Genomic DNA, 27,260 nt, shown 5'->3' with positions numbered 1-27,260 from the left:
TTGGTAATGAGTACATTCAAAATTATATCTGTATTCAAAATCTTAAATTTTACCAGTGCTTCAGATATTTGCATACACTATCATGCTCTATAGTTGAACAGCATATTTTATACTACATTACTACATTATTCCACCTGATAACAATGAACCCTTTGGCTTAGTTTTCCTAAAAGGTCAAGGTTTATCAATCCTCTTATAAAATAGATAAATACCTTACAGATTTGTAGAGTTAGAATTCCATTACTGTCAAATTTTACCCCGCAGTGTATACTCTAAAACAATTTTTTTTTTTAAAGAGTGAACACATACACTGTAGGTGATGATCTAAAAACAACAACAAAAAAACACCTTTATACATAAAATATAAATAAATATTTTTATTAACCCAGAAAAGTTGATATAAAAACACTTGTGTCAATGTTTAAGGTACCATGCCACCATCGGTCTGGGAAGTAGATTATCTGTAAATGTAAGGATTAAAAAAAAATTAGGAATTGCTAAAACATTCCATATTTCTCCATTTATGATTTTTATTTCTTCAACTGATACTGATTCTTTTTCTTCTTAAATTTATGATGCATTCCTCGATTATATATAATTTTTATAAGAAATTCTGATCAAAGTATTGCTACTTTGATAAGTTACTCACAAGAAATTCAGGTACATTACCAGTCAAAATTCCAGAGGATAGCATTTCCTATATATTGTAAATGTGGATATCTTTATGGGGTAAAATTCTGCGATTTAAATTGTGATTGAAGTATTGCTACTTTAATGAATTTCCTAACCAAAAAATTAAGGTACATTACCTGTCATTTGTGCAAAAAAAAAACCAAAAAAACCAGAGAATGTCATTTCCTAATTACTGTAAACATGGATATTTATATGGAGTAAAATCATGCGATTTCCATATAATAAAAAGTTCGCATTGGGTGTTATTTTGCAAAAGTTAATGAATTTACAAAGTGTATTGGTTTGTTGCATTGTATGTCACCCCATTTGAAACCTTTTGCATGGTGAAAATTTATTCATCGCAAAAATTTTCCCAACATAAAATTTTTTACGTTTACTGTCATCCTATTAGAAATCACTGAATTACTGATATCAAAATTTTTGATATAAATATGTATTTTATTATTTCATTTAGGGAGTTTTGCATCCAGTTTACAAATCACAAGATAATACATGTAATTTTATTAAATATTTTTGGTATATTACAAGAAGATACAAAAAAGATATTGGAGGAATGTGTCATCAAAAATTAGGTGGTAGTGTAACAATTTGTAGCTTGTCTTCACTTGATGTATAATACAATGCACCGGTATATAAGAACACCTTAACTTTATTTCTTATACTTATTTTTCAGTTACACGGATTGAAAAACAATCTATTAAAACTAAGAAATTAAAACTGGTAGAATAGAGCTGACCTCACCTTGAATGACAGTTTAGGCTAATGGATAGTAGCCAACAGGATAAGTCTACTAAACTGAGTGACCTCACCTTGAATGACACCTACTGACCTCTCCTTGATTGATTGTACAGTTTAATGGATAGTATCCTACAGAATAATTCTACTTACCTCTCCTTGATTGGTTGTACAGTTTAATGGATAGTAGCCTACAGTCTCCTTACCTCTCCTTGATTGGTTGTACAGTTTAATGGATAGTAGCCTACAGTCTCCTTACCTCTCCTTGATTGGTTGTACAGTCTAATGGATAGTAGCCTACAGTCTCCTTACCTCTCCTTGATTGATTGTACAGTTTAATGGATAGTAGCCTACAGTCTCCTTACCTCTCCTTGATTGATTGTACAGTTTAATGGATAGTAGCCTACAGTCTCCTTACCTCTCCTTGATTGGTTGTACAGTCTAATGGATAGTAGCCTACAGTCTCCTTACCTCTCCTTGATTGGTTGTACAGTCTAATGGATAGTAGCCTATAGTCTCCTTACCTCTCCTTGATTGATTGTACAGTCTAATGGATAGTCTTCAGGGTGAAGCTTTGGATAGTCCTCTATCAGCCATTGTAAGGTTGTTCTGTTTGGGTGAAAGGATGGGGTCTTCTCTGGGGGGTAAAGGAACCATCTCTATAAGTGTAACATTGTGTAATATCAATAAGGCTACAACCAAAGATCTTAAATGAAAATGACCTGTGTAAAAATTGATTTGGAAAGGTTTCCTTACTTTTCTGCCAAAAATAACTTCCCCAAATCCTGGACCATGAAAATGGAAGGGTACACCAGTACCAGCTCCTGTATAAATAAACAAAATGCATCAAACAATACTTATCATTAATATTCTTGTAGTCCTTTTTTATCTTCAACAAATAAAAGTATTTTCAGTAAGATATTTATATAAAATGTATGAAAAGGCTACTTTCACATTCTATAAGAGTACATGTATAATGGAGAAGTTAGTTTTCTCCTTCAAAAGTTATGACCAATGTTAAAGTTTCTGTGACTAACAGATGGGTCAAAGTATATAAGGACAGAGCAAGACAAATCAATGAGATTTAATGTCCCTGCACTTTCGCGACAGCATGGGACAATAAGACAGCTGTCAAATAAGTTTTGTACTTTCAGTTCCTGTAGTTCTTGAGAAGAAGAGGTTAATATTCAGTTATTGATTATCTCCTTATTAAAGAGGATGGAGCACTTCATTTGAATAAACTTCAACCCACTTTGTCTGAAGATGCTTTGTGGCATGTTTGGTTGAAATTAGCCCAGTGGTTCTGGAGAAGTTTAAAATGTGAAAAGTTTACTGATGACACACGACACAGGACATAAATGCTAGGCACTCTTAAAGCTCACATGAGCCTTTCAATAAGAAAGCAAAAAAAAACGTAATAAAAACCTCAAACTTATGATTACAACTTATTTTAATGTATATGTACATAAGCTTAATAAAGGATACAGAAAGAAATGCAGCAATTTCTACAGGTAATTACCTTCCAAACTAGAGGAACTGTGAGCACTGAGCTCAAAAAATGATACCCCCTGCCTCCCATATGATTATAATGGCAAAGTCCATGTTTCGCTAAATAAGTGTCAGATCAAAAAGTAAAATAGGAGATGCATAATGATACCATGTCATAAAGATTCTGTGAAAGTATCACTAAATTTTATTAAGTGGTATAGGAGGAGTTGCGGATAAGAGATGGGTTCCCCTCAATTTTATAGAAAAAAAGCAGTGTCTATGTTTTGCTATTGGAAACCCGAAATATGTGTCTGATTAAAAAGTAAAATAGGAGGTCACAAAGGCACTTTTTAACAAAGATTCTGTGAAAGTTTCATTAAATTCCATTCAGTGGTTTAAGAGGAGATGCGGATAAGAGATGCGTATCCCAAAGCGTAACGGATGGGCGGATGTACAGATGGACAGACGGGCACCCCCATCTCTATACACCTCCCACTTTTCAAGCAGGGGGTATAATAAATTCCAAGTAAGATTTATCTCATACCTGCCACCCCAAAGCTGTATGCACCTGTCATCCTAGGTAACTGATAAGGGGGTGGATTGTACTGATTGAACAACTCCCTCCACTCTGTATAATTGTTATCCCCAAACCAGTAAAAGGTTTCTGGAAATAATCAACAAATAAACAACATACATGTCAACAGAAATTTTCCATGTGGACAACTTTATATCACAAATGAGATAAGACACTTACCCTGCCTCTGTAATACCATATTTCAGTGTCTCGTAAAACTTTTTATAAATATTAACAATGGTTTGCTGCCAAGCAATATGTGGATTGTTTACTGTGGTTTGATCAACATTTACTATATATACATGTTATTAAGGGAAGGGATTAAAGACAAAATCTAATATTAACTTTCAAGTTCATCTCCCTACTTGACTACTTTATATGGATAAAACTTTGTGAATACTTAATATTTAAGTTTTCAATTTAGTACTCATAGTAGATACTTTAATTTACAAAATGAACTCTTTAATATTAGAACATACAAGTATAGTAATAAAACTGTACTACTGAAGAAAATCACGAGTTGTTTCCTCTACAGAGATTTAAGTAATAATTCCCTTCTCAGTTTACGAATCTTCCTTATTAAATGCTAACACTGACTTCTCTGAAATCATATTTCTGCATGAGCAAATAGAAAAAGTACACATATAATCTGTTAATTGTTCTTACCGTTTCCTAACATTTTCAGTGTCTGGGGCCTCATCACATTTTCTACATAATACTTTAGAGTGACATCCCCTGATAGCAATTAAATACAGCTGCATGTAGATCATAATAGTACATAAAAGCAGTTATCTGTTAATTTAATATTTCATAAATCAAGCTTCTTAACTGAACCTTTGTAACTGTTGACTGACATAAAATACTTTGGTCTTGCTAAAATTACATCTACATTGTAATATGACAGTGATCTTTCAAACACTGCCTACAACAACACAAATAAGTGAAAATGACAACTATCATATTTAGAGCTTACTTTTATCATAGGAGTGTGTATTTGCAGAACTTAATCTTATCTTTTTAGATCCATATTTTTCCAACATGGAATCTTTCTCACATATTCTGTAGAATTTCTGAAACGAAAAGGTAAAATATTTATCAATCATACTTTTCAAATTAAAATGGAATATGACAACTTTATACTCACCATAAGTAAATTAGTTATACTGTGTGTTGTTGACTGTTTCAATTTTCAATACTAGTTTTATCTTACATCAGAATTTACAAAGAAAAAGGGAAATCTATCTTACAGTTGGGAATGTTTTTTATAGAAACCTGACACAATTAATCAGAAAATCCTCATTCCTTACAACTGTTTCCCTCTTTTTAGCTCTCGATTTATTTTGAACAACATGAAGCAGGATCTGAATTATCAAGCCAATGTATGCTAAAATGCATCTACTTACTGAATTGTCTGTTGCATGCTGTATAATTACTGGCTTTGTGTAGGCATATCTGGGGAAAAATCAAAGTGAACATACATCGTAAACATGTTACAATATGCAGAAATGTTCAACTGCATACATGCATATATAAAACTAGCTACTGGTGCAAGTAGCCACATGTAATCTATCATCAACCACCTCAAATCAAATAAAAGAAGATTGTTCTGGAATTTTTCCACTTATTTTTCCCCATCATTGCAAGTCAGAGGTTTTTGTGTCCTTTCTTTTTCATCTAAATCTAACACCTGGCTGTCTGCTGCATGATTGCCCGGAGCAGAATCTCAGCTTTACCATTTTCTGTCATCATGAAGGTGCTGAATTACAGTGAGTATAGTTAGAATAGTCTAACTATATTTCAGAGACAAGTCCTCACCAGGTCTGTAAGACATCATTTTAATGATAAAATCTTCCGTCTACAGTGAGTGTTGCATTTTTAAGAAATTGCTTGATGGGGTGAGAGTTAGAAATTATTGATTTTTTCTGAAGCAGATACTCTACTTTATGACCCCTTGCTTTCTAGATGCCACTCCACCTTATTCTCTTACTAAGAGAGGAAAGACATGGCCCACTGGGCTACACCTGTCCATGCACTTCTCTAAAAAGAACTCAACTTGACCACAACGGCACAACTTGCCCAAACGGCCAAAACTGTAACATTTCCAATCCTATCATTCTATTCCTTTACAAGCAAATAAACATCTACAATACAAGTAGGTGCTAGGTGGAGAGAATTTTTTGTCTGATTCAAAGAATGTCCCGAAACATAGATTTTCTGATTTAAAAGGTTACAGATTTATGATTCTCCAAGAATGTATAAATCTAAAATTATATCACCTTTGTATAAACTCTTCTTGAGACAATGAATCAGCTTTTCTAACTTCAACTGTACACGGTCCTGGATTAGCTAATAAAAAATAGTCTGTGCTCCTGAAGAAATAACAAAGAAAATTCGAATTACTTATCTAATACGTGTACTTAATCAGTACATGCTCTTTATCCATTAGTATTTAATTTTTACAGTACTATACGCCCATTTTCTTAATAAAAAAAATATATTACCATCCTCCGTTTTCTCTTGAGGCTACATTTTTGTTGATTATAAGGAAAATTGAAGACACCAGACAATACAGCGTACGACTTGATACTTGCATGCCTTGCTATGGTGTGGGTAAAACTAGTCCTATCATTGTGAAGCACTGTCAGTCATTTAGGGACCATCTCAAAATACAGTTACATGGATTGATCGCACTTCAAATCAAATTATAAAAATACTACAGTATAATTTATTCAGATTATAATAACTAATTGATAACTAATGCTATATTGTTCATTATACAGTAAAACTCGGTTATAGCGAAGTCACTGGGACCTGTGAAATTACTTCGCTATATCTGTAATTCGTTTTATCCGTATAAGAAAATTGTTAAACTTATATATAGCTGGGGATCCAAAAAAATTCGCAATATCCGTGAATTCGCTATATTCGTGTTCGTACTAAACGAATGTTACTGTAAATAAGACCACCTTGGTTTTTTTAAAGGGGCCATCTCAAAAAGTCAAAATTTACGAGCGTTCAGTCCTGTTTTCGTGAAGTACTAACAGAAGTAACAGATACAAAGGGTTTATTTAGGGTAAAAACAAAATATAATTATGAGATTTTTCTAATTCCCGTGTTTTAAAATTCAAGAGCATATTGCTTTTATGACACTTTTTATGACCTTTCTTTCCAATTAAAACACATATCACGATGTCCAGCTACCTATATATAACTTGAAATATCGTTTAATTCAAGATTCAGTTCTATAACAATGTAATTAAATCTTTTTTACCTGTGATTTCTTAATTTTGTTAAATTTGATTATTTATATGTATGTTTAGGACATTGCTAAAAATGTGTAAATAAGCTTTATTTCACTACATGCTGCGCGAAGTATTGCGATGCAATGAAAACCCCCGTCAGCTCCCTTGAACGCGAAAAACGCAAATAACTTTAATGCATGTTATACTCGATGTACTGACGCCAAAGTTTCGCAATAACGGGAAACTTGGGCGAATAAAAGTGCCACGTACTCGAGATTTTTTTTTATCTTTCGAAAATGACCTTAATCAGCTTAATTTGGTATTCCAGTACTATATATTTATTCCCCAAAACAGGGGCTTCTATTGTGGCAATGAGGCAGCTGCCTCACTAAATTTTTCACCACCACCACATCCTCCCATAATGAATAATACATTGCAGAAAATATTTTTCTGCAATTTAAACTTTAAGCCATATATATGGAAATCTATAAAGACTTTTTTCAGCAACAATGAGACGTCTGAAACACTGGAGGAGGTCTACTATGAATGAAGACTTGCTTTACTGTTTATTCACAGGACCGGACAGTTTCAGTTTCAAATATCTTCAATAGATTTACTGTCTCCAGACATTGCCGTATCGAGTAATTAAAAGAAGATGGGTGAACAAGGCGGGCGAAGTGCCTATAGTGCGACAAACATAAAGTGAAAAATAAAATCTCAATCATATCCAAAATTTCTTTGATATTTCATCTAAAAGTAAAGTATACTTCATGTAAAATCTCTATAATTTACAAAAATCTCACAAAGACTGAAATTATTTGCCTACGAAATAGCATACACACACTAAAGAGGACAAAAAGGGTCATTTTCTCACAATTTAACAAAATTTTTCGATATGAGTGGGTCTTCTCTCCATTTTTTTGAAAGTTAATCCTAAAAGTTTGCATAAAAATATGCATTTTTTGGTTTATAAAAAAATGGAGCAAAGACCCACTATACATTAAAAGTACACTTCTATGACAAAGCATTCGCATCTTTCCGAAAAATACTTGAAGTCCATTAAGTCAAGGGTCATATCACAAACATGATTTAAATGCCACTATTCATCAGGAGCTGAGTAGCGTAGTGGGTAGCGTGTTAGTCTCAAAGCAATATACATGTACTCCGGGTTTTTATTGTTAGGGGTTCGAATCCCACGAGAACCATTTTATTTTTGTAATAAAAGAATAATTTTTCCGAGATTTTTTTTCTCAGAAAAGTTTTGATTATCATAATTTCATAAATTTCAACAATGAGAACTTTCCTTTAAATACTTAATGCACAATTTGAATATGATTTTTTTTATATCTGAAGCTATAGGCATTCTGCACGCCTTGTTCACCCATCTTCTTTGAAAGATATGAAAAGAAAATTAATAAAAATGTGCATTTATCTTTCAATTAATATATGTGTTAGAAGTTTCAGTAAACATATATATTTTAAAACTCTTTGAAATACTTTCACAATATGCAGTTTCATATGCATACTGTCCACTGAAGTCTTTAATAATACTGAAGCTGGTAAAATTTACGAAGTTAATACACATAGGCGTAGTCACGGGGGAGGGGGGGGCAGCAGGGGCACTAGCCCCCCCCTTTCAGATGGGGGGGGGGGGGGGCAAGAGTATGTCTGTGCACCCCCCCCCCACTTACTATAGAACAAAATCACAGCGTTGAAATTATATTAAACCTCATTTTATGGCAAATTTATTTTACTTTCAGCAACAATTGAGTAAGCATTTCTCTTGAAGTAATAGTAATGCAATATAGTCCTTATAATAATAAATAATAATAATAAAGCCTTTATTTATCCAGGATGACATAGTTTAGCAACAATGTTAGTTTTCAATATGGTCCTGCATTATAACATACATACAGACAGGTATTAGTAAAACACAGTATTAAAGAAATAGAGTACATATAAGATAAAATATAAAATAAATAAATACCAAACATAATTAAAATGTATGGTGGTATTCTCTAAGATAGTTTCTCTTAAAACATACAACACTTGTTGAATTTCTGATGTTTTCACACAAGGTATTCCATATATTGCTACCTGAAACACTGAAAGATCTCTTCTAATATTCGGTCTTTGTCCTGGGTACATACAATAAATTTGAGTTGGAATTTCTTGTTTGCCTCTGGCTAATTTCTGATACATATTTAAAAACATTTAAGCAATCTGGCATTAATCCATGTAATACTTTATACACTAAAATGACTTTTCTACAGATAAAATAATCTGATAGAGGCATCCAGTTAAGTTGTGCAAACATGACAGAAGATTGTATTTGAAAAATTCTTATGTTCAAAATAACCCTAACAGCACGTTTTTGTAATATTAAAAGCTTTTTCACATTATCAGCATTTCTTGGATTGCTCCATATGGTACAACAATATGTAAAATGAGGAAAAACCATAGTATTAAAAATGTTCAACAATGCATCATTTGACATAAAATATCTTATCCTTAAGGACTAATGACCCTCTGCTCTAAATGTCACAATTTTTTTTAAAACTTCCCAACATTGATTTTCAAAGCTATAGCATTAGATTCAAATGAAAAATAGTATGAGGTATGAAACGCTGTTTATTTTTGGCAGAAATGATTTTTATGTGAGATCATGATATGAAGAAATTTTAAGACAGAGGATAGAAAGAGTAGTGATTTAGTATCACAACATAAAATTAAAAATATGAGGTGTATATGAAAATAATATTTATTGTCATACCTATTAAATACCTATCAAATTCATATTAGAAAACATAATAAAGCGCTGCTTCCCAAGTCAGAATATCACAATGTTGTATGAAGTTGTAAGAAAAGAATACATCTGTTAGCAAGAGTTATCTTTCTTATAATTTTTTTTTCATTGGGAAAAAAATGTAATACTAATAAAAATTCTACATTTGGTACTTGAAACATTAAACCATTTTTAAAACGGTCCTTTAAAAGATAGAACTTATTCAGTTTATAAGGCTTTTTTTACTGAATTTTAATTATTCTCTCTCTCTCTCTCTCTCTCTCTCTCTCTCTCTCTCTCTCTCTCTCTCTCTCTCTCTTTGTTAAATATAATAAAACAATTTGAAAAGTATAACCAAAGGAAATAGAAGGTAATGTTTCCATCATATGTTAGGATTGATCGAATATTGACTAATCAAAGGTCTTGATAATGAAACTCTGACAATAAAAACTATGAATAGTATTCGTATTTTTCACTTGAAAAGTTATCTCTCTTTTCAGAGGGTCGGTACCCCTTAAATCTGTCAAGACCTCTTGTGTTCGCATGTTTGGGATAGGGAGTGCGGGTCATAAATTTGATCTAAGCACAAGATTCAAAGAAAGTGGCTCCCATCAGCCATGTACGTACCTCAAATCACTTGACACTAATCTAGTGTTTCATCGGTGTCATATATACAAGGTTGAAAAGTACTCTTTATGTTTACATATACATGTATGTACTTTAGAATATATCCTAGCCAATCCGAATCTCATCAAGATTAGTAATTTCTACAAGATATAGCTGCAGTATTGGAGATTCTGATTTCGGTATATAATATCTGTGATGAATGTCAATCACTATTTGAAGTCCTCTCATTCAACTTATAGACAGGGGCTTGATATGACATGTTTTACATCTTAATTTCTTTACATTACACGCTTTACATCTTTCTTGGATTTGAGCCCCCCCCCCCCACTTTTAAGTTTGTGACTCCGCCTCTGAATTACAGGACAAGTATAATTTTTGCATTCTAACCCCCCCCCCCCCCCGGTGCTCCGTCATGGACCTGCTTGGGGCTTAAAGTAGTCCCAAGACCCCCTGCCGCTATGGCTTTGTCTCGCTAGAATTGAACGCAAGCTACACCCCTGCAAAACAGCTCACACTACACTTTAAAGTTTTTCAAACTTATTATGTTTAATTTATTCCAAGAAAAAATTGTTTTGTTTTTTTTTTGTTTTTTTTTTATTTTGTTTTGTTTTGTTTTGCTTGTTTGTTTGTTTGTTTTTTGATAACCATACATGATAGTCTGGCTGTTCTTTTTGTTAATTATATAATTAATGACATTGTAAAATAATATACACAAGCAAACAACCAACATACAATTCAGCGAAACCTCGGAAATACGGCCAATTTACTTCACTCACTGTAATTCAGATCAAGTCTTCCAAAAATCTGTCAGAAATTCCATGGGTACCAATCGCGCACCGTTATTAGCAGACCTATTCTTATATTCATATGAAGCAGAATTTATTTTTTAAAAAAACTTATACACGAGAAGAAGAAAACACTTGCTGTTGCCTTCAACTCCACATTTACATATATGGACGATGTATTATCAATTAACAATAGTTACTTCCATTCAAATGTCGACTCAATATAACCCAGTGAACTTGAAATAAAGATACCACAGAGACTGATACATCAGTTTCATATTTGGATATTTTACTAGGTAAAGACATTAAGGACCCTCTATACACTGATGAAAAATGTTTTTTGGACTTTGAGAAAATTATATAACATAAAGTAGGATATTTTGAAATTAACTGACTCATTTTTAATATAGGGAGCATGCCTTTTTCTTCAAAGACAATGAAGTAATAGAAAAGAAAAATTGCCTTCGCTTACTCAAATGGATAAAATACATGCAAATACAGTTTTCAAATACTCTATCTTGGTCTAACATAAATGTTTAGAATACTTTGATTTATTTTAAATTATGTGATACAGTTCAGATTACAATTTATTCTACTTATATGTCAAATGGTGGGTCAGTCTAATTACACAAAAGTACCCTGAAAATAGGGTGCAGTGTAGAGAGGGTCCTTAATGGTAACCTTACAACAAAACTTTATGATAAACGTGATGACTTCAACTTTTCTATTGTCAACTTCCCTTATTGCTACATTTATGTAGCAATATACCATAATCACCTGCGTATGGAGTTTGTCTCCCAGTTGATTCGACACGCAAGAGCGTGCTCTACAATCAAGAATAACAACAGTCTCGTTTAAATTCGGCGTTTCGCAAATTACAATGACCTTGTTGGCAGCTACAATCTGACGTTTTTCATTCTAATAGTTAGGCCATTATTTATACATTGAATTGTCTACAGATTTTTCCGTGTGCTCGGTCATGACAAGGAGCACATGGCGGGTGTGACCGATCGACAGGGCATGCTTACTCCTCCATGGCACCTGATCCCACCTCTGGTGTTTTTAGGTGTCCGCGTCTGCTCTGCTTCCGACTTGTATTGATTCAAGGACTTTTGAGCTTGATTACTGTTCGTTATCTCCATGTTTTATGCAAAATCTTGATCCCCCATTGTGGCCCAACCCTACCTCTGGGGGCAATGATTTGAAGGGGGGTAAAACGAATCTGCACTACCTGAGGATGCTTACATATTATGACTAAAAATGGAATTGTTCCTGAGAAGAAAACTTTTAATTAAAGATTCCCCTAAGAAACTTTCACCCCCCCCCCAATGTGTCCCCAACATATCCCCAGGGACCATGACGAACAAATTTGAATCTGCACTATCAGAGTATGCTTACATATAATTATGACCAACCATGCATGGTAATGTTCTTCTGAAGATAAAAATTTGAAAAGATTTTTTTTCTTTATATTCTCATATAACGCTTTGATCCCCCATTTTGGCCTCATTGGGGGAGGGGGAATTTGAATCTGCACTATCCGAGGATGCTTACATATAACACGTCATATGACTAACCATGGCAGTTTGTTCTTGAGAAAAAAAAATTTAAAGTTTTTTTCCCCTACATTTACCTAAGTAAAACTTTGACGCCATTGTTGCCCCACCCTACCCCGGGGGGGGGGGTTATAATTTGAACAAACTTGAATCTACACTACATAAGGGTACTAAAATATTAATATAACTTACTGAGGCATAGAGTTTCTTGATTGAATTTTTCCTATATATTTGCATGTCAAAGTTTGATCACCCCATTTTTATGACACCCATCCTTTTGCCTTTTCTTGATTATCTCTCCTTCAAAGAGAACAAGGCCCTTTAATTCAAAAAATTAAATCCCCTTCTTCCAACGATAATTTGTAGTAAGTTTGGTTGTAATTGGTCCAGTGGTTCTAGAGAAGAAGTCGAAAATGTAGAGTTGACAAATGGAAAGATTGACGGACAGATGGACAAATTAGTGATCAGGAACGCTCACTTGAACCTTCATTTCGGATAAAACTAAAAAGACCCAGTTACTTAGTGTTAAAAAATTCCATGAATCAGACTAATTGAAATATGTAATAAAAATGTAAGAATACCGTTTTTCATTCCCAATCCAAAACAAGTGTATTCTATTAGTTTATACATCTTACCAATGTACGTACATGTATACAACTGAACAGATAAACAGAAATAGAAAACCTTGTAATTACATGACACAATTGTTGCACTTTACCAATAATCAATAAAAAAATATTTAAATGTGCAATCAAGACTGGCAATGACTCTGACTATGAAACATTTTTCAAAAGTTAAAAAAGTCAGGGTTACACAAAGGTATTCCCATGTTTCATGGTTGTGTGACCATGAAAGTAAAACAGTTTCAGAAGAAAGACCATACATGCAACCCCCCCCCCCCTTTCCAAATTTAATTTAGTTTGTAAACATTCATTAAAGGTTGTTCCCTTTTTTTGTCGCAGCACAGTCAAATTCTCCGATGTAATGTATAATCTATTTGAAAAAGTAGGATCTACCTTCTCTAACGAAATAAAACTTTCGTGTTTGGGATATTTTTTGTGCTTTTTTAAGATTTTTTAATGAATCAATTAAAGCAAGCAATTTATGAATTCATGATGCACCATCATGAAGCACAAGTTCATTTCATAATTTAATTACAATGACATTTGATATGTAAAAAGAACATATTTCTGGGTTAGGGTTAGGGTAAAATCCAAATTAGTGTGACCCTAAGGAAATTCTGAAATTACATGCAACCTCTGAATACGGTAATATAGTACGCTACCCTGAAGACTTGTAAATCGTTATTGCAAACTGGATCTTTACTTGGTACTTAGAATACCTCTCCAAAAACTTGAAACTGACAACTTCCATATATCTCATGAAAATCAATCTCAGGCAGCATCAAAATAAGTATTTCACACAATCAACCACACTTCTTTTTTATTAAATCAAAATCAAATCTTAGTAAAATGAAAAACAATGCAGAATGAAAGAAAAAGTGAGCAAGCTCACATACCCCACGCTTCCCCAAAACTCGACAATGCAACACGTAATGAATGGCACAGTGCATTTTAAATACACAGTATAATTCAAAAAAGGGGCATTACTTGCAAAAAATCATCACATCAAAACTTCTTGCATATAAGGACATTCAAATCTTTGTATGTTACAAATTTAACTGGGCTGAAGTTTCTAGATAAATAATGGAATCAAAATTTCTTGGTAATATACAAATCTATACATTATTCTGAAATACCTACAAAGTTTCAGGAAATTCAGTGCCGGAATTATGCTGACAAACTGTTATTTAAATTCCTCAGTGATTTCGATTTGTTAATGAGTGTAAGTCCATGTCCAACACATGACAGTTTACACATTTAAATAATTGATGGAAACAAAATTATGATGTAGTCATTCATATGAATCTGTTTATATACTGTACTTATGAAATTATTGAAGGCAAAGCACACCAATTTGAAGGGGGGGGGGGGGGGGGGGGGAGAACTATCGAAGATGGTGTGTGTGTGAGTGTGTGTTTGTGTTAAACCATTAATATTTTGATCTCAAAATCAATAGGGGTCTTTTAAGGTCATAAAATATTTCACATAGAATTTCATTATAAAAAGCTGATTCCAGTGGAGTTTCTTATTACCTAGCTGGAAAGTTTCTTCAATAAAAGGCAAAACTCTTAAGGCAAAAATAATGGAATCGGAATTTCCTGGTAATATGCACATCTACACACTGTGTACTAAATATCTGCAAAGTTTGTCCAAATTCTGTGCAGCGGTTTAAGAGGAGTTGTGCTGACAAACTGTTCATCTCTATATTCAAGATATGGCCAAAAACCTAAGTTGAAAAGTGCCGAAATTCCCAAAAAAAAATAATGGAATCAGAATTTCCTGGTAATATGCACATCTACACACTGTGTACTAAATATCTGCAGAGATTGACCAAATTCTGTGCAGGGGTTTAAGAGGAGTTGCGCAGACAAACTGTTCATCTTTATATTCAAGATATGGCCAAAAATCTAAGTTGAAAAGTGCCGAAATTCCCAGAAAATATAAAGGAATCGGAATTTCCTGGTAATATGCACATCTATACATTGTGTGCTTAATATCTGCAAAGTTTGACCAAATTCTATGCAGCGGTTTAATAGGAGTTGTGCTGACAAACTGTTCACCTCTATATTCAAGATATGGCCAAAAACCTCAGTTGAAAAGTGCCGAAATTCCCAGAAAAATACGGAATCGGAATTTCCTGGTAATATGCACATCTACACACTGTGTACTAAATATCTGCAAAGTTTGACCAAATTCTGTGCAGCGGTTTAAGAGGAGTTGCGCTGACAAACTGTTCATCTCTATATTCAAGATATGGCCAAAAATCTAAGTTGAAAAGTGCTGAAATTCCCAGAAAAATAATGGAATCGGAATTTCCTGGTAATATGCACATCTACACACTGTGTCCTAAATATCTGCAAAGTTTGACCAAATTCTGTGCAGCGGTTTAAGAGGAGTTGTGCTGACAAACTGTTCATCTTTATATTGAAGATATGGCCAAAAATCTAAGTTGAAAAGTGCCGAAATTCCAAGAAAATATAAAGGAATCGGAATTTCCTGGTAATATGCACATCTATACATTGTGTGCTAAATATCTGCAAAGTTTGACCAAATTCTGTGCAGCGGTTTATGAGGAGTTGCGCTGACAAACTGTTCATCTCCATATTCAAGATATGGCCAAAAATCTAAGTTGAAAAGTGCCGAAATTCCGAGAAAAATTAAAGGAATCGGAATTTCCTGGTAATATGCACATCTACACATTGTGTCCTAAATATCTGCAAAGTTTGACGAAATTCTGTGCAGCGGTTTATGAGGAGTTGCGCTGACAAAAAAACAGGACTGACGGACTGACTGACTGACTGACACACTGACTGACTGACTGACTGACTGACGGACAGGTCAAAAACATTATACCTCACGCAACTTGTTGCGTGGGGTATAATAACAAGATCCAAATTTTTATGAATTTATGAATGTACATTTAATATCTTAACATGAAAATCCACTTGAAATATGTAAAACGAGATAAAGAACATGATACAAACAACAGTAATGATGCATGATGATATTACACATATACCAGGTACATGTATGTATATAAAAAAAAAAAAGCTTGATTTTCGTTCATCATAAAATTCTATGAGTCATGAACGTCTATTTTCACAACATCACAACAAATCTGTAATCCTCAGATGGTCACACTTTTTTCCCCCTATAAAAAGAAAAAAATCTGCATTCAAACAGTAGAATTACTAAGTAAATCAATGTAACTTACATGTTATTGAAAGAAATAATGAAGTGCTTATACATGCACTCTGATTCACATATTGATTTAATAAAAGGTGTCTGTGGATTAATACTTTAAAGTTTTCGTGAAGATATCAATTCCATCCAACCTGTCAGATACTTCTACCTTATAGTGGTTCAACTAAAACTGATAAGACCAAATTATTGATACTTCAAACATTTTCTTTAGATTTGCCCAAAATAAACCATATTTCAACGAAAACAGTGACCTGTAACCCAACAGATAAGGAAATGCATGACTTTTGACTTGAAAGTATTATAATATTATCTAAAATTAGTTATTTTTCTTTCTTTTTTCCTTTCTTTTTTTTCAAATTAAATTGGAAACAGGTTACCATTTTTATTTGCAGTGAAACCCAGGACTAAGCCAGTCCTCTTTGGTCAGAGTCCTGCATCCTTTTTCATGTATTTGTGAGTTTTATATAAAATTCTATGACTTTGTGAGGTGGGTATCTTATAAAATTATCTAAATTAACAAAAGTAATGCATTAAATCAATAAAGTCATTAAATTTGAGAATTTTGACTGTCATTATAACTTTCAAAATACTCAGTTTATACCAACATTCGATTTTTATAACGCCAAACCATATACCTGAATAATCACCTCCCCCAATTTATCAACATTCCCTAGTATGCACTTATTTCATACCTACATGTATATTCAATCAATATGAATACATGTACTTCGAATCATTGTGTCTGTCCAAATTTTTATTCCAAAATGTCTGGGTTTAAGTGTCAAAAACATTTTAGGCTCAAACTGTGTGCTAACTAATATTCCCATGGCTTCCGAACACAAAATTCTATTTAGACAATAATACTCACCCATTCACCACATATTTCCTCGTCTATTTCTATTGCCTGTATAATAAAAAAATAAATCCTTACAAAATTGTTAGAATTTTATTCTCTTTGTCTACTACTTGATAAACAAGGGAGATAGTTATTTTATCAACATACATCCATCTAGGAAATATTTACCTCTCATTCTTTTGTTTGGTGCTGAATAGTCATCATCTGCATAGTAACCAGACTGGTAACTTCCAAAACTGAAAAATTATCAAAATGTTTCAATACTTCATAGAGATTTTATAAGGAAAAATGTACATGCTATGCCTGTAAAGTATTTGTTGAAAATGAAATATATTTTATACATCACTGTCCTATTTATGATATACATTGGTTCAATATTAATTTATGATGGAATTTTTAATGATAAACTATACTATGGTACTGCTCCTAATAAAGAAAGTTATATCCCATGTGATCATAATATGTGTACTACAAAACGTTTATGTACCTAATTAGATGCTTTATGCAGAGAAAACAAATCCACAGGAATTGGAATTTTGTAAATTTGTCTTGCATACTATAGACATTATTTTATAATTCAGTTATCTGCTGTTGTTTATCCTTTGATTTGTTATCTTGACTGTATGCCAACATCATGATGTCAATAAAAAGAATTAAACTGAAAACAGTATATGTATGAAGGAAGAATATACACTTACTTATCTCCGAAACCTTGATCATAATCTCCATACTGAAATTTTGAAATATATACAGGTATAATGCAGAGGTCATGAAATCATATTCATTAAATTTAGCCTCAACCCCCTTCCCCTCCCACCTAATAAATCACCAGTAAACATTGCTGCCATCTTGAAATTTCCTAGAATGGCCACTTCAACTTGTTTTTCCACCTAAAACTTGGTGATAATAATTCCAATGCACATCAGGGTTACAATAAATTATAAATGCTTTTCAATCTCAATCTACTGTTTCAGAAAACTGAAAAATCACTTTAAAAGTGAAAGCCATCTTTGATCAAGTAATATACATTTAGTCACTTCCTAACATGTGTTTATTATAACCTGTACAGTAAGTATAGTTCCCAAATCAAGCTTGTGCAGTGGACTACTATGAGTAATACAAGAGAGTTTAAGACCATTCATGATTTCCAAAAATATCTTGATAAACTGATGGAAATGTAATTTAGTACTGTCCAGCATCAACCCCCCCCCCCCCCAACCACCACCACCACCACACACAGACACACACACCCATTCTGTTGGAGAGGGTATAATAAGGATAATCAAGTTAATGAAAGTTGTTATAATTACTTACCCCTCCACCCTGGCTCATAGGCGGGTTGCCTGGAACAAATAAATGCATATTTACAACATTTCAAATCAACTCTGGGAACACAATCAAAATAATCTATGAACATTTTCAATACAACATTGAAGACACAAACCAGAAGTGACATTTTGATATACTCTACGTCATTTAAGAAACTGGTTTATCTTCACTAAACATGGCAACACTGTTCAGTATTATCCAATACCGATGTAGTGTGATAGCAATAATCAATGTTTTATTGAAAATAAGACAAAAACTGAATGAGGTGAAACATTTATAAACTTCTTCACAGATAAATTTATATAGTTGGATGGACAAATAACAGCACCATCATTGCATTAACCCCTCTGTCCTATTCCCTATGTTATCTATAACATTGCTTCTATAACAGATTTTTTTTTTGAGTCCTAACTCACCCCCATATCCCTGAGGCCCTCCTGGACCTCCTCCCACCATGGATGCCAAGTTCTGCATTTGATTCATCAACATCTGGTTCATTTTTTCCTGTTTCATCACTGAAAGTACATGTAAACATACCACTGAGTAAATCAAGTTTAAAATTGACAGGTTAGATCTTCAGAACTCTCTGAGTCCTGTGAATGCTGGATGTATTGCCCCCCAGACAGCTTTACGTTTTCTGATATCTGATGGAGGATCCATTTTTATGTATTCTGGATTTTTCCTTTGGAATGTGTATGCATTCTATTTGTTAAACACTTACTATAATTCTGTCCGTATCCTCCCCCTCCCATTTGACCGCCTCTGTAGTCACGACGACCACCTCTGTTGTCCCTGTCATGGTAACCTCCACCACCATAACCACCACCACCACCACCGCGGTTCCTCTTTCTCCAGCCTCCCGACTGTTCTTTGTTCTTCTTGTGTTTTTCCTGGGGTTCATCCGCTAGTAGAAATATTAAAACACAATCTTAGACAATCTGCTGGTTAGCTTTTTCCAAAATTGTTTTCATAGCACTTATTTTCCACACATTTTAATGTCTCCCACAAAATGAAAGGAAAATACAGACAGTAAAACATGTATTCTGGACATTTTTAATCTTTCTATGAAAGACGTTTGTCAAAGGACTTGTCCTATGTTTTTAAGAAATCTGTAATTTTATGAAAAATATTATCTACAACCTTGTTTATTAAAATACTGAATTAAATAAAGGTTGTAGTAAGAATATCTTAAAAGTTGTAAATTTAGAGTTGAACTTCAAATATGGCAATACGCATATTTCAATCAGATTTTGGCGCCATACTGCTGGGACATCAAATGCCACAATTCAGTGATAAAAAGATGAGAAACTGTTTACTTTTAACAAAGTTATCAATGACAAATGCTGTATAATAAGGAAAATTCTGAAAAAAATTCTTACATACTTTTCAATTATTATAGAGGTATGAACTTATTCTAATTTATGTATAAACATTTATTTAAAGATGACTTTATAAATACATACAACTGTACTTTACAAATGGACTACGGTGTGGGTGTACCTGTGTACACAGTGTAATGATTTAAGGAACATAATACACTTTTACTTTCAAGTAATTGAGAAACATGGGACAAGTCCTTTAATGGTGTCATCATGCAGCCTTCAATGTCTCATTTATTCAAATCTAGACCATATAATACAACAATTATGGACTCTTTCAGTGGTGAATATAGTTCGTTATTCCCCAGAAAAATATTAATATTGACCGAGGCAAAGCCAATTATACACTATATAATAAATAAATTTAAAATTACTCAGCAACCATAGGTAGAAGCTCTAATCAAAATATTAAACAACCTCACGTTTATGTGCAAATTGAGATATTTTCAGAAATGAAAATAAACCCTTGCACTACATACCAGATAATTATCAATTACATACCATCTTCAGGTGCTGGGAAGTACCAATCCACAGTGCAGTTTGTTTCTCCAATCAGAACAGCTGGATTTCTCTCCAAAGCTGCTGCACAGTCCTTCCCCGATATAAAATCTAGAATGGCTACCCTGTAACCAGAGGGAATGCTTTAAATCTTGCCACCTTATCCTGCTTTTTACAATGTAATTCAAGCTTTTAGTCATTCATCTGCATTTTGCAGCTTTTCATGTAGGGGTATATATAAATCTGACATTCAACCCAAAATTCAACTATTTATTCACTGTTTTTCTTTCCTCTGAATTTTTACACTTTAAAAAAATTTGACATAACTGTTCAACTTTCTGTGAACACTTCAGCTGCTGAGAACAACAGCAGGAAAAGAATATTTATTTTACTTAAAACAATGAAGCATAGTGACCTTTACCTCTCTTCCTCTGTTCAAACACACACAGACAGTACACACTGGCTATGAGCATTACAAAATTCACTGCATGTCTGAAAATATCTGTAGAATGAAAGCACCTGCCATGGTGGCTAGTGGCTAGCACTTACCCCAGCTTCTTCCCCTCTTTATCGACGGGCATGTTGACACTAGAAACATCTGGGAACATGGCCCTTAAAACCTCTTCAGTAGTTTCTTGTGGTATGTCATGTACATACAGAGTTTTATTTTTATTTCCTGTAAATTCACAAGTCAAATCAAAACCCTGTCACCCCTTTTAGTGGTTAACGTATCTGAGTGGTATTGACCAGTTAAATTCGAATGGAACAGTCCATTAGAGGGGGTGACAAGGTTAAGTTGAAACCATTGTGGTTTCTATAATCTTATTTCATTTGGTGACATATGCCAGTATCTAGCAAAGTCAGCATCCATGCACACAACACTGAAGAGTAACAAGTTCTGTCAATGAAAAGAGCATTATGCATGTTTATACTGCTCAAAATTCAAAAGAACATTTAAATATGCAAATATTATATTTGGCACAAAGCCTTCAATATTCAGTATATGGCTATTTTTTTCTGTTCAAATAGATCATTTCAATTTAGTACAAATTATCTGAAAGTTCCTGGGAAAGAAATTTTTGGAATAGTATAGCAGCTGGTAACAAAATATAAACCCCTCCGACGATTTGTGCTGCTGCTCTGATATTTTTGTCAATATTTACCAAATTTGGCATCAGGATACTTTTCCTTTATCTTCTGTGAACCTATAAATAGAATAAAAAAGCAATCAGTCTCAAAAAAATCCTTTTCCATGTATGATAAAGGACATGTAAATACAGGTTTCAATTCATAAAAATAGACCATTTGGAGCAGGAAAACAAACAAAATAAATAAACACAATGTCTTACAAATCATGCAACATTTTCAACAGGTTTATCCACATCTAGCCAAGGGTTTCTGATCCGCTACTCTCCTTACAAACCCTTGGTCTATGGTGCTGCCAAAAGTTGGGATTTTTTCTAGAGTTGTGATTGGAGTCGATTGATATTGTTTGACCAATCAGTGAATGCTTTTGTAAATGAAGATTTTTCCATTCAGGATATATCTAGACTATTTAGTCTCAAGAATGAAAAACACAAGTAAACAGCATTCCTTATGATAACGTGCCATTCTATAAATAACTATGGTGTCATTCAACTTTTAGCAGATGTGCACATAATGTGATCAGGAATATATTGTGATACAGATTTGCATCTTACATAATAAATAAACATCGCATGATACTGGCTTGTTAATCATTCTTTAACATTTAAATACGCTTTTTTTTTCTGTTGATGACACAATCTGTGCGTATGTGGTAAAGATTAGAGATCACGTGACATAAACAACACCAACTTTTGACAGCACCATAGGTCAAGGGTTAATGAGGAAAGAAGTGGATCAGAAACCCTTGGCTAGCGAAGATGGTGTATCCAATGCTTATAGCCTTCCCAGAGACATACACACTTAAAACTCAATATTGCAATGACGTACCAAGCATGGAAGCCAAAGCTTTTGGACACTCCATTTTAAAATCTTCTCCAGACAACTGTAATTTTGCAAGCTTCTTGAGAATAGCCAGGGCTCCAATTGATCTCCATGGATCAAACCACAATGTTAGAACACTGTATTTGACAGAAAGAAAATTTTAATATAATAATATAGGGTGAATTCACCATGCATCAGAGACCGATTAAAAATATGAATTAGTGACACAATTTGCTATTTAATGAGAGAATATCATTAAATTTTTTTTAATGAACCAAAATTCACCATGCATCGGACAATATTCATCATGTATCAGACAAACGGTAAACTGAACCGGAATAGTGTCCTACCTTTATCACGGTGGCCCTTAGAACACTCAAAATGCTTTTAATTAGTGACATAAAAATATTTTAGAAAAATTAGCTCTTCTCTTTTAATTTGAATGGCTATATCGATCAACAAATGTGGATAGATTTTAGTCACACCACATTGCCTCAGAAAGGCCTTGCAATATCTCTTTATATGGCAACTTCTGCCTTGGTCTCAGGGGTTATCATCTTCTAGTTTGAAGAAGTAAATTGAGCCCTCTTCTATTCATATATTGATAATTTGTACTTTCAATGAATATGTTGAATTTATATTTTCTTTTTTATGCAAAAACAGCTGTCAGTTGGATTTGGATATCAAATATGTATCTCTATACAAAAAGGGAAGTGATTACCCATGCATCGGAAAGTGTCTGATCCATGTTTAATTTGTGCCCGATGCATGGTGAAATGAGCAAACGAGTTAAAAAAATTCTAAAAATAATTATTACAAACTTTGAAAAAAAATTTCTTTAATTTTTTTTTTTTTTTTTACAAAATTATCAATCATTGACAAAACTCACCCAATACGGACTCGTTCCTTTCTGCTTAAACACAAAACAAGTCATATCATTCAGGTTTGAGGCAAGTTAAATGCTTAAAGTTGTCCAATGCATGGTGAATTCACCCTACATAATAATTACATTTAATTATCATCAAAATATCATATGTTTCAAAAATTGTTAGATTTTTTAATACCCCCTTCTCCTCTCCATTTCCAGTGTAGCTTTAGAACATCTGTGTAGGACTTGATGAAGGTCATGATTACTCAGATCTTTAATTAGGACAACTGAAAGTCTGATGGGTCCTTTGATGGCTGTCAAAAAATAAAAATACAGTTGAACTTTGGTATCTTGAACACCGATATCTCGAATATCATGGATATGTCGAAGCGATTTGAAGTCCAAATCACATATTCCTTTCGTATTTTAACCTTGATATCTCAAATCCTCAGATATCTCCCAAGTTTTTTCTTGGTCCCATGAAGTTCGAGATAACGAGGTTTGACTGTATATCTGATTAACTGTAAAACTAACACATGTTCTGAACTTAAATGTGCAACAACATCTCATGAGAACCTTGTTCAGTGCTTGATGCTAAAAATCACATGGGTGATAGTGATGGGAAATCAGATTTTTTTTCGTAATCGATTATCGGAATAATTGGATGCACTATAACTGATTAATTTCAAGTATTATATACATTTTTTTTTTTGAATGAAGAGTAAATAACTTTAAAAAAAATCCGTATAAAATGCATTTTTGATGTATTTTGCATCATTGGATTTACTTATGATATCATTATTTAGGATTTAGTTACTTTCAAAGGAAAATGAATCAAGAAATCATATGAATAATTTACATTTATCTAATATTTTGATTAATCAAATATCAAAATTTTAATTGATTATCAATATCTATAATCGGAGGCAATTTCAATTAGATAATGGATTAATCGGTACTTCACTAATGTGTGAATATCAATTATCAATCAAAAATCTCTTGTAATGGCTTTTATATCTCTTTTTCAGTAGGAAATATTCTATATTATATTACTAATCCAGAGTTTACTAAGAGAACAATCATGACCAGCACTGAGATAGATTTTTGTTTAAAGTATTGTTGGTAGGATAAAATAATGCAAAATGAACTTGTGCAAATTAATTCTTAAAATTTAAGCATCAATCTTCTAAAGTTTTCAATTCCTCTTGATTATAACCTATCCCAGCAACAAACCATTTGTCAACAGAGTGTTTTCCTCTTCTCGTTTCTCAGGTTGTTTTTCTCCTTTCTCTTCCTCCTCCTCTTCAGCATCGTCCTTCTTCACTTCCACTAACTCTGCATTCTCTGTTGTATCCATCGTGTCTATAATTTAGATCAAGTTTCTTAATTCAAATTACAGACGTCAACTGACAAGGAAAACCTGCATTACACAGATCTATTCATGGTCATTAAAACCATTTTATTAAGTAAACCTTTTTTCAACACCTTAACTAAATTAGAAATTTTTTTTTTCAAATCTAGGTTTAAAATGTATGTGCAAAAGCTTCAACTTGTAAACAAGTCTATCAAGAGTAAAAATGACAAACATATACCACAGTACTTGATTATCCAATATCAGTTTTACCTGTATCCTTCTTCACTTCATCACCAGCTAACAACTTCTCCTCCATTGCTGCATCATCAGCCATTCTGACCTAAAATTGTAGAAATCATACAATATAGCCATGAATATAATTACAGCATGCAAAATGTATCATGGTGCTTTGTATTGTCTTTTGTCACTTTCTAGGCTGAGCATTTGCAGAATTCAAAATTGCCAATAAATAATGAATAAAAAAAAAACAAGGATTGACCTATATTTGAATTGTTGAATCATGTTTTAATGTATATTCCTTAAATTATTACAACTGCACTCACAAAGTTACACTTATATTTCTACAGATTTTCATTTTTCACCCTTACCAAATACCATATCTGCCACAATAAGTGCCAATGCCAAAATCTCAATATTTCATTTGCTAAGTGTCTTAACTCATATTTGATTATACATTATTTTTCAAATATAAATTCAACGGTAATCACAGTTGCTCTTTTACTCTATTTACCAATGTAGTAAAATATTAGTATTATAAAACATTATTTTAATGTGTTTCAATATTGACATCCTCTCCTACTATAATACATAATAATACACTTTAATATTTACATCCTCCTCGTTTTAGATACATGCATCAAAACTTATAAAGGGTAGATCACTACCTGTTCTCAGTTTTCAAGCACCCTGGGCCATTATAATTGGGGTATGTACAGTATTTGTCTTAAAAACACAGGAAAAAACCCAAGATAAATCTTTGCAAATTAAGAGACTTGAAAGTGTCAACTTTGAACAATAGACAAATTTCACATTCTTAAGAGTTATCTCCCATTGTCAGCTTAACATTCATTTTTCTCACCATATCCATTGTAACTTACCTGTAAATATTTTCAACCTTCAAACACTATCAGACAATTTTGATTCGTTCCTGTATTGCCATAGTATGGAGCAACATAAAAATACTTAATGAACATATTCATAGATTTCATTTCATTTGTAAGACATTGCCCCATAAAGTTGGTAATATTATAGAGGGAAAATAGTTTTTTAAGCTGGTTGACCCCAGAGACTCTGCAAAGGGAAATAACTTAAGTGAATGTCATCTATATCTGTAATACTAATCCTGCATTACACACTGTAGAGATTCCATCGTAGATAATAAAGGAGAATTCTTAATTAACAACGAGATCAAATAGTTGTCAAATAATTTATCATATGACAATCTTGGAAGTGGAACTAATTTAATGGAAAATATTCAAATAATATTAAAGATATGCACGCTATAACTTGCGTCAGTTAAAAATAAAGCTGGGAATTTATTTATTTTGTTTACCAAATAAAGTTACGAAAATATTGTAAATTACACAATTGGAAATGAACGCATTATAAAGATCTCAAATTATAATTATTATTATCCTCCTAGGAAAGTAATGCCCCTATTTTAAATTTATGCATCATGTGACACCATCGCTACTTTTAGATTGATAAACAAAAATGGCGTCAAGAAAACAAAGTAGGCCATTTGGTATACAAAATAACTTTTGACATGGATGGCATACATTTTATGCTTAAAGATACTTATCTTTGAAAAAAAACCAGTATTAACTATCTACTCTGTAATAACAGATATTAACTTTTATTCAAAATCGTAGTCAAAATGCAACATACCTCGTTGTCTATGATTTCCCGCGGACATGCGTGTCTATATACTGTCTACGCACTTCCTTCATCAATATTCATGAATAGGTTGAATTCTTAATTGCAGATCTTGCTTAATTGTTTTGTAATTACAACGACTTATTTAGTAAAACTTTGTGGAAAGCAATTATTTTTTATTACACATCATGTTTCTCAAATCATTTAATCATTTTGTTTCACATAAAAATCGCGTTTATATAGCGTGTATATCTTTAAACATGACTGCACCACATTAGATCTGACTAAAGGGAAACAATTCTTTCTAAACTTGCTAAAGATGCATATATTTATAGTTTTGGCAATGTGGAGCTACGTTAGGCAGCGTGAATTTCTATTTGCAAATATTTGCACAAAAATGCAACAATCAGGCTATCAGCACTTAACAGTGTACACGCTGTAACTCACTCAGTAACTCAAAGCGAAAGAGGATGGAATATAGCAAAATGGAGCACAGCACATCAAGATGTCACTTCATCAGATGTCGAAAATATTTCGTATATTCTTGCAAAATTCGAGTTTTTCACAAATACTTATAATCGACATACTCATGACTTTAACTACAAACCTTTCTTTTTCTTCTAAACCTTCGACAACAATAAAAGTAGAGAGGCCTAGCAAACTACACCACGCCGCACAATGTCACGTGATATTAACCTCCCGGATGACATTTCCAATTTATAGTAAACCTTTCGTAGAGATTTCGTGTATAAAATGAAAAACGCGTCTTTACTCATTTGAAAGTTTTAAAGATTGATACT

At 33.0% G+C, this 27,260-nt stretch overlaps 1 protein-coding gene across 1 annotated transcript; it reads right to left on the bottom strand.

Annotated features, from left to right (window-relative positions):
- Positions 1–349: 349 nt before the first annotated feature.
- LOC133190718 (uncharacterized) lies at positions 350–27,146 on the bottom strand. Its single transcript, XM_061326404.1, has 23 exons — positions 27,068–27,146; positions 24,835–24,904; positions 24,444–24,572; positions 23,407–23,524; positions 22,349–22,479; positions 21,538–21,579; positions 20,924–21,050; positions 20,378–20,499; positions 19,219–19,401; positions 18,914–19,012; positions 18,483–18,511; positions 17,867–17,898; positions 17,337–17,404; positions 17,188–17,216; positions 5,992–6,089; positions 5,767–5,859; positions 4,894–4,942; positions 4,464–4,560; positions 4,157–4,225; positions 3,461–3,580; positions 2,185–2,252; positions 1,953–2,087; positions 350–461 (listed from the first exon to the last, which is right to left on the bottom strand). Exons 2-23 carry the CDS (start codon positions 24,896–24,898, stop codon positions 381–383), a joined length of 1,983 nt encoding a protein of 660 aa, XP_061182388.1. The 5' UTR covers positions 24,899–24,904; positions 27,068–27,146; the 3' UTR covers positions 350–380.
- Between the last annotated feature and the right edge of the window lie 114 nt (positions 27,147–27,260).

Source organism: Saccostrea echinata, unplaced genomic scaffold (assembly GCF_033153115.1).
Source record: "Saccostrea echinata isolate AGI-Se365-2 ecotype Australia unplaced genomic scaffold, CSIRO_AGI_Sech_v1 ptg000022l, whole genome shotgun sequence".
Classification (NCBI taxonomy): Eukaryota; Metazoa; Mollusca; class Bivalvia; order Ostreida; family Ostreidae; genus Saccostrea; species Saccostrea echinata.
Note: the sequence above shows the minus strand (reverse complement) of the source record. Positions and strands in the feature narration are given on the sequence as shown.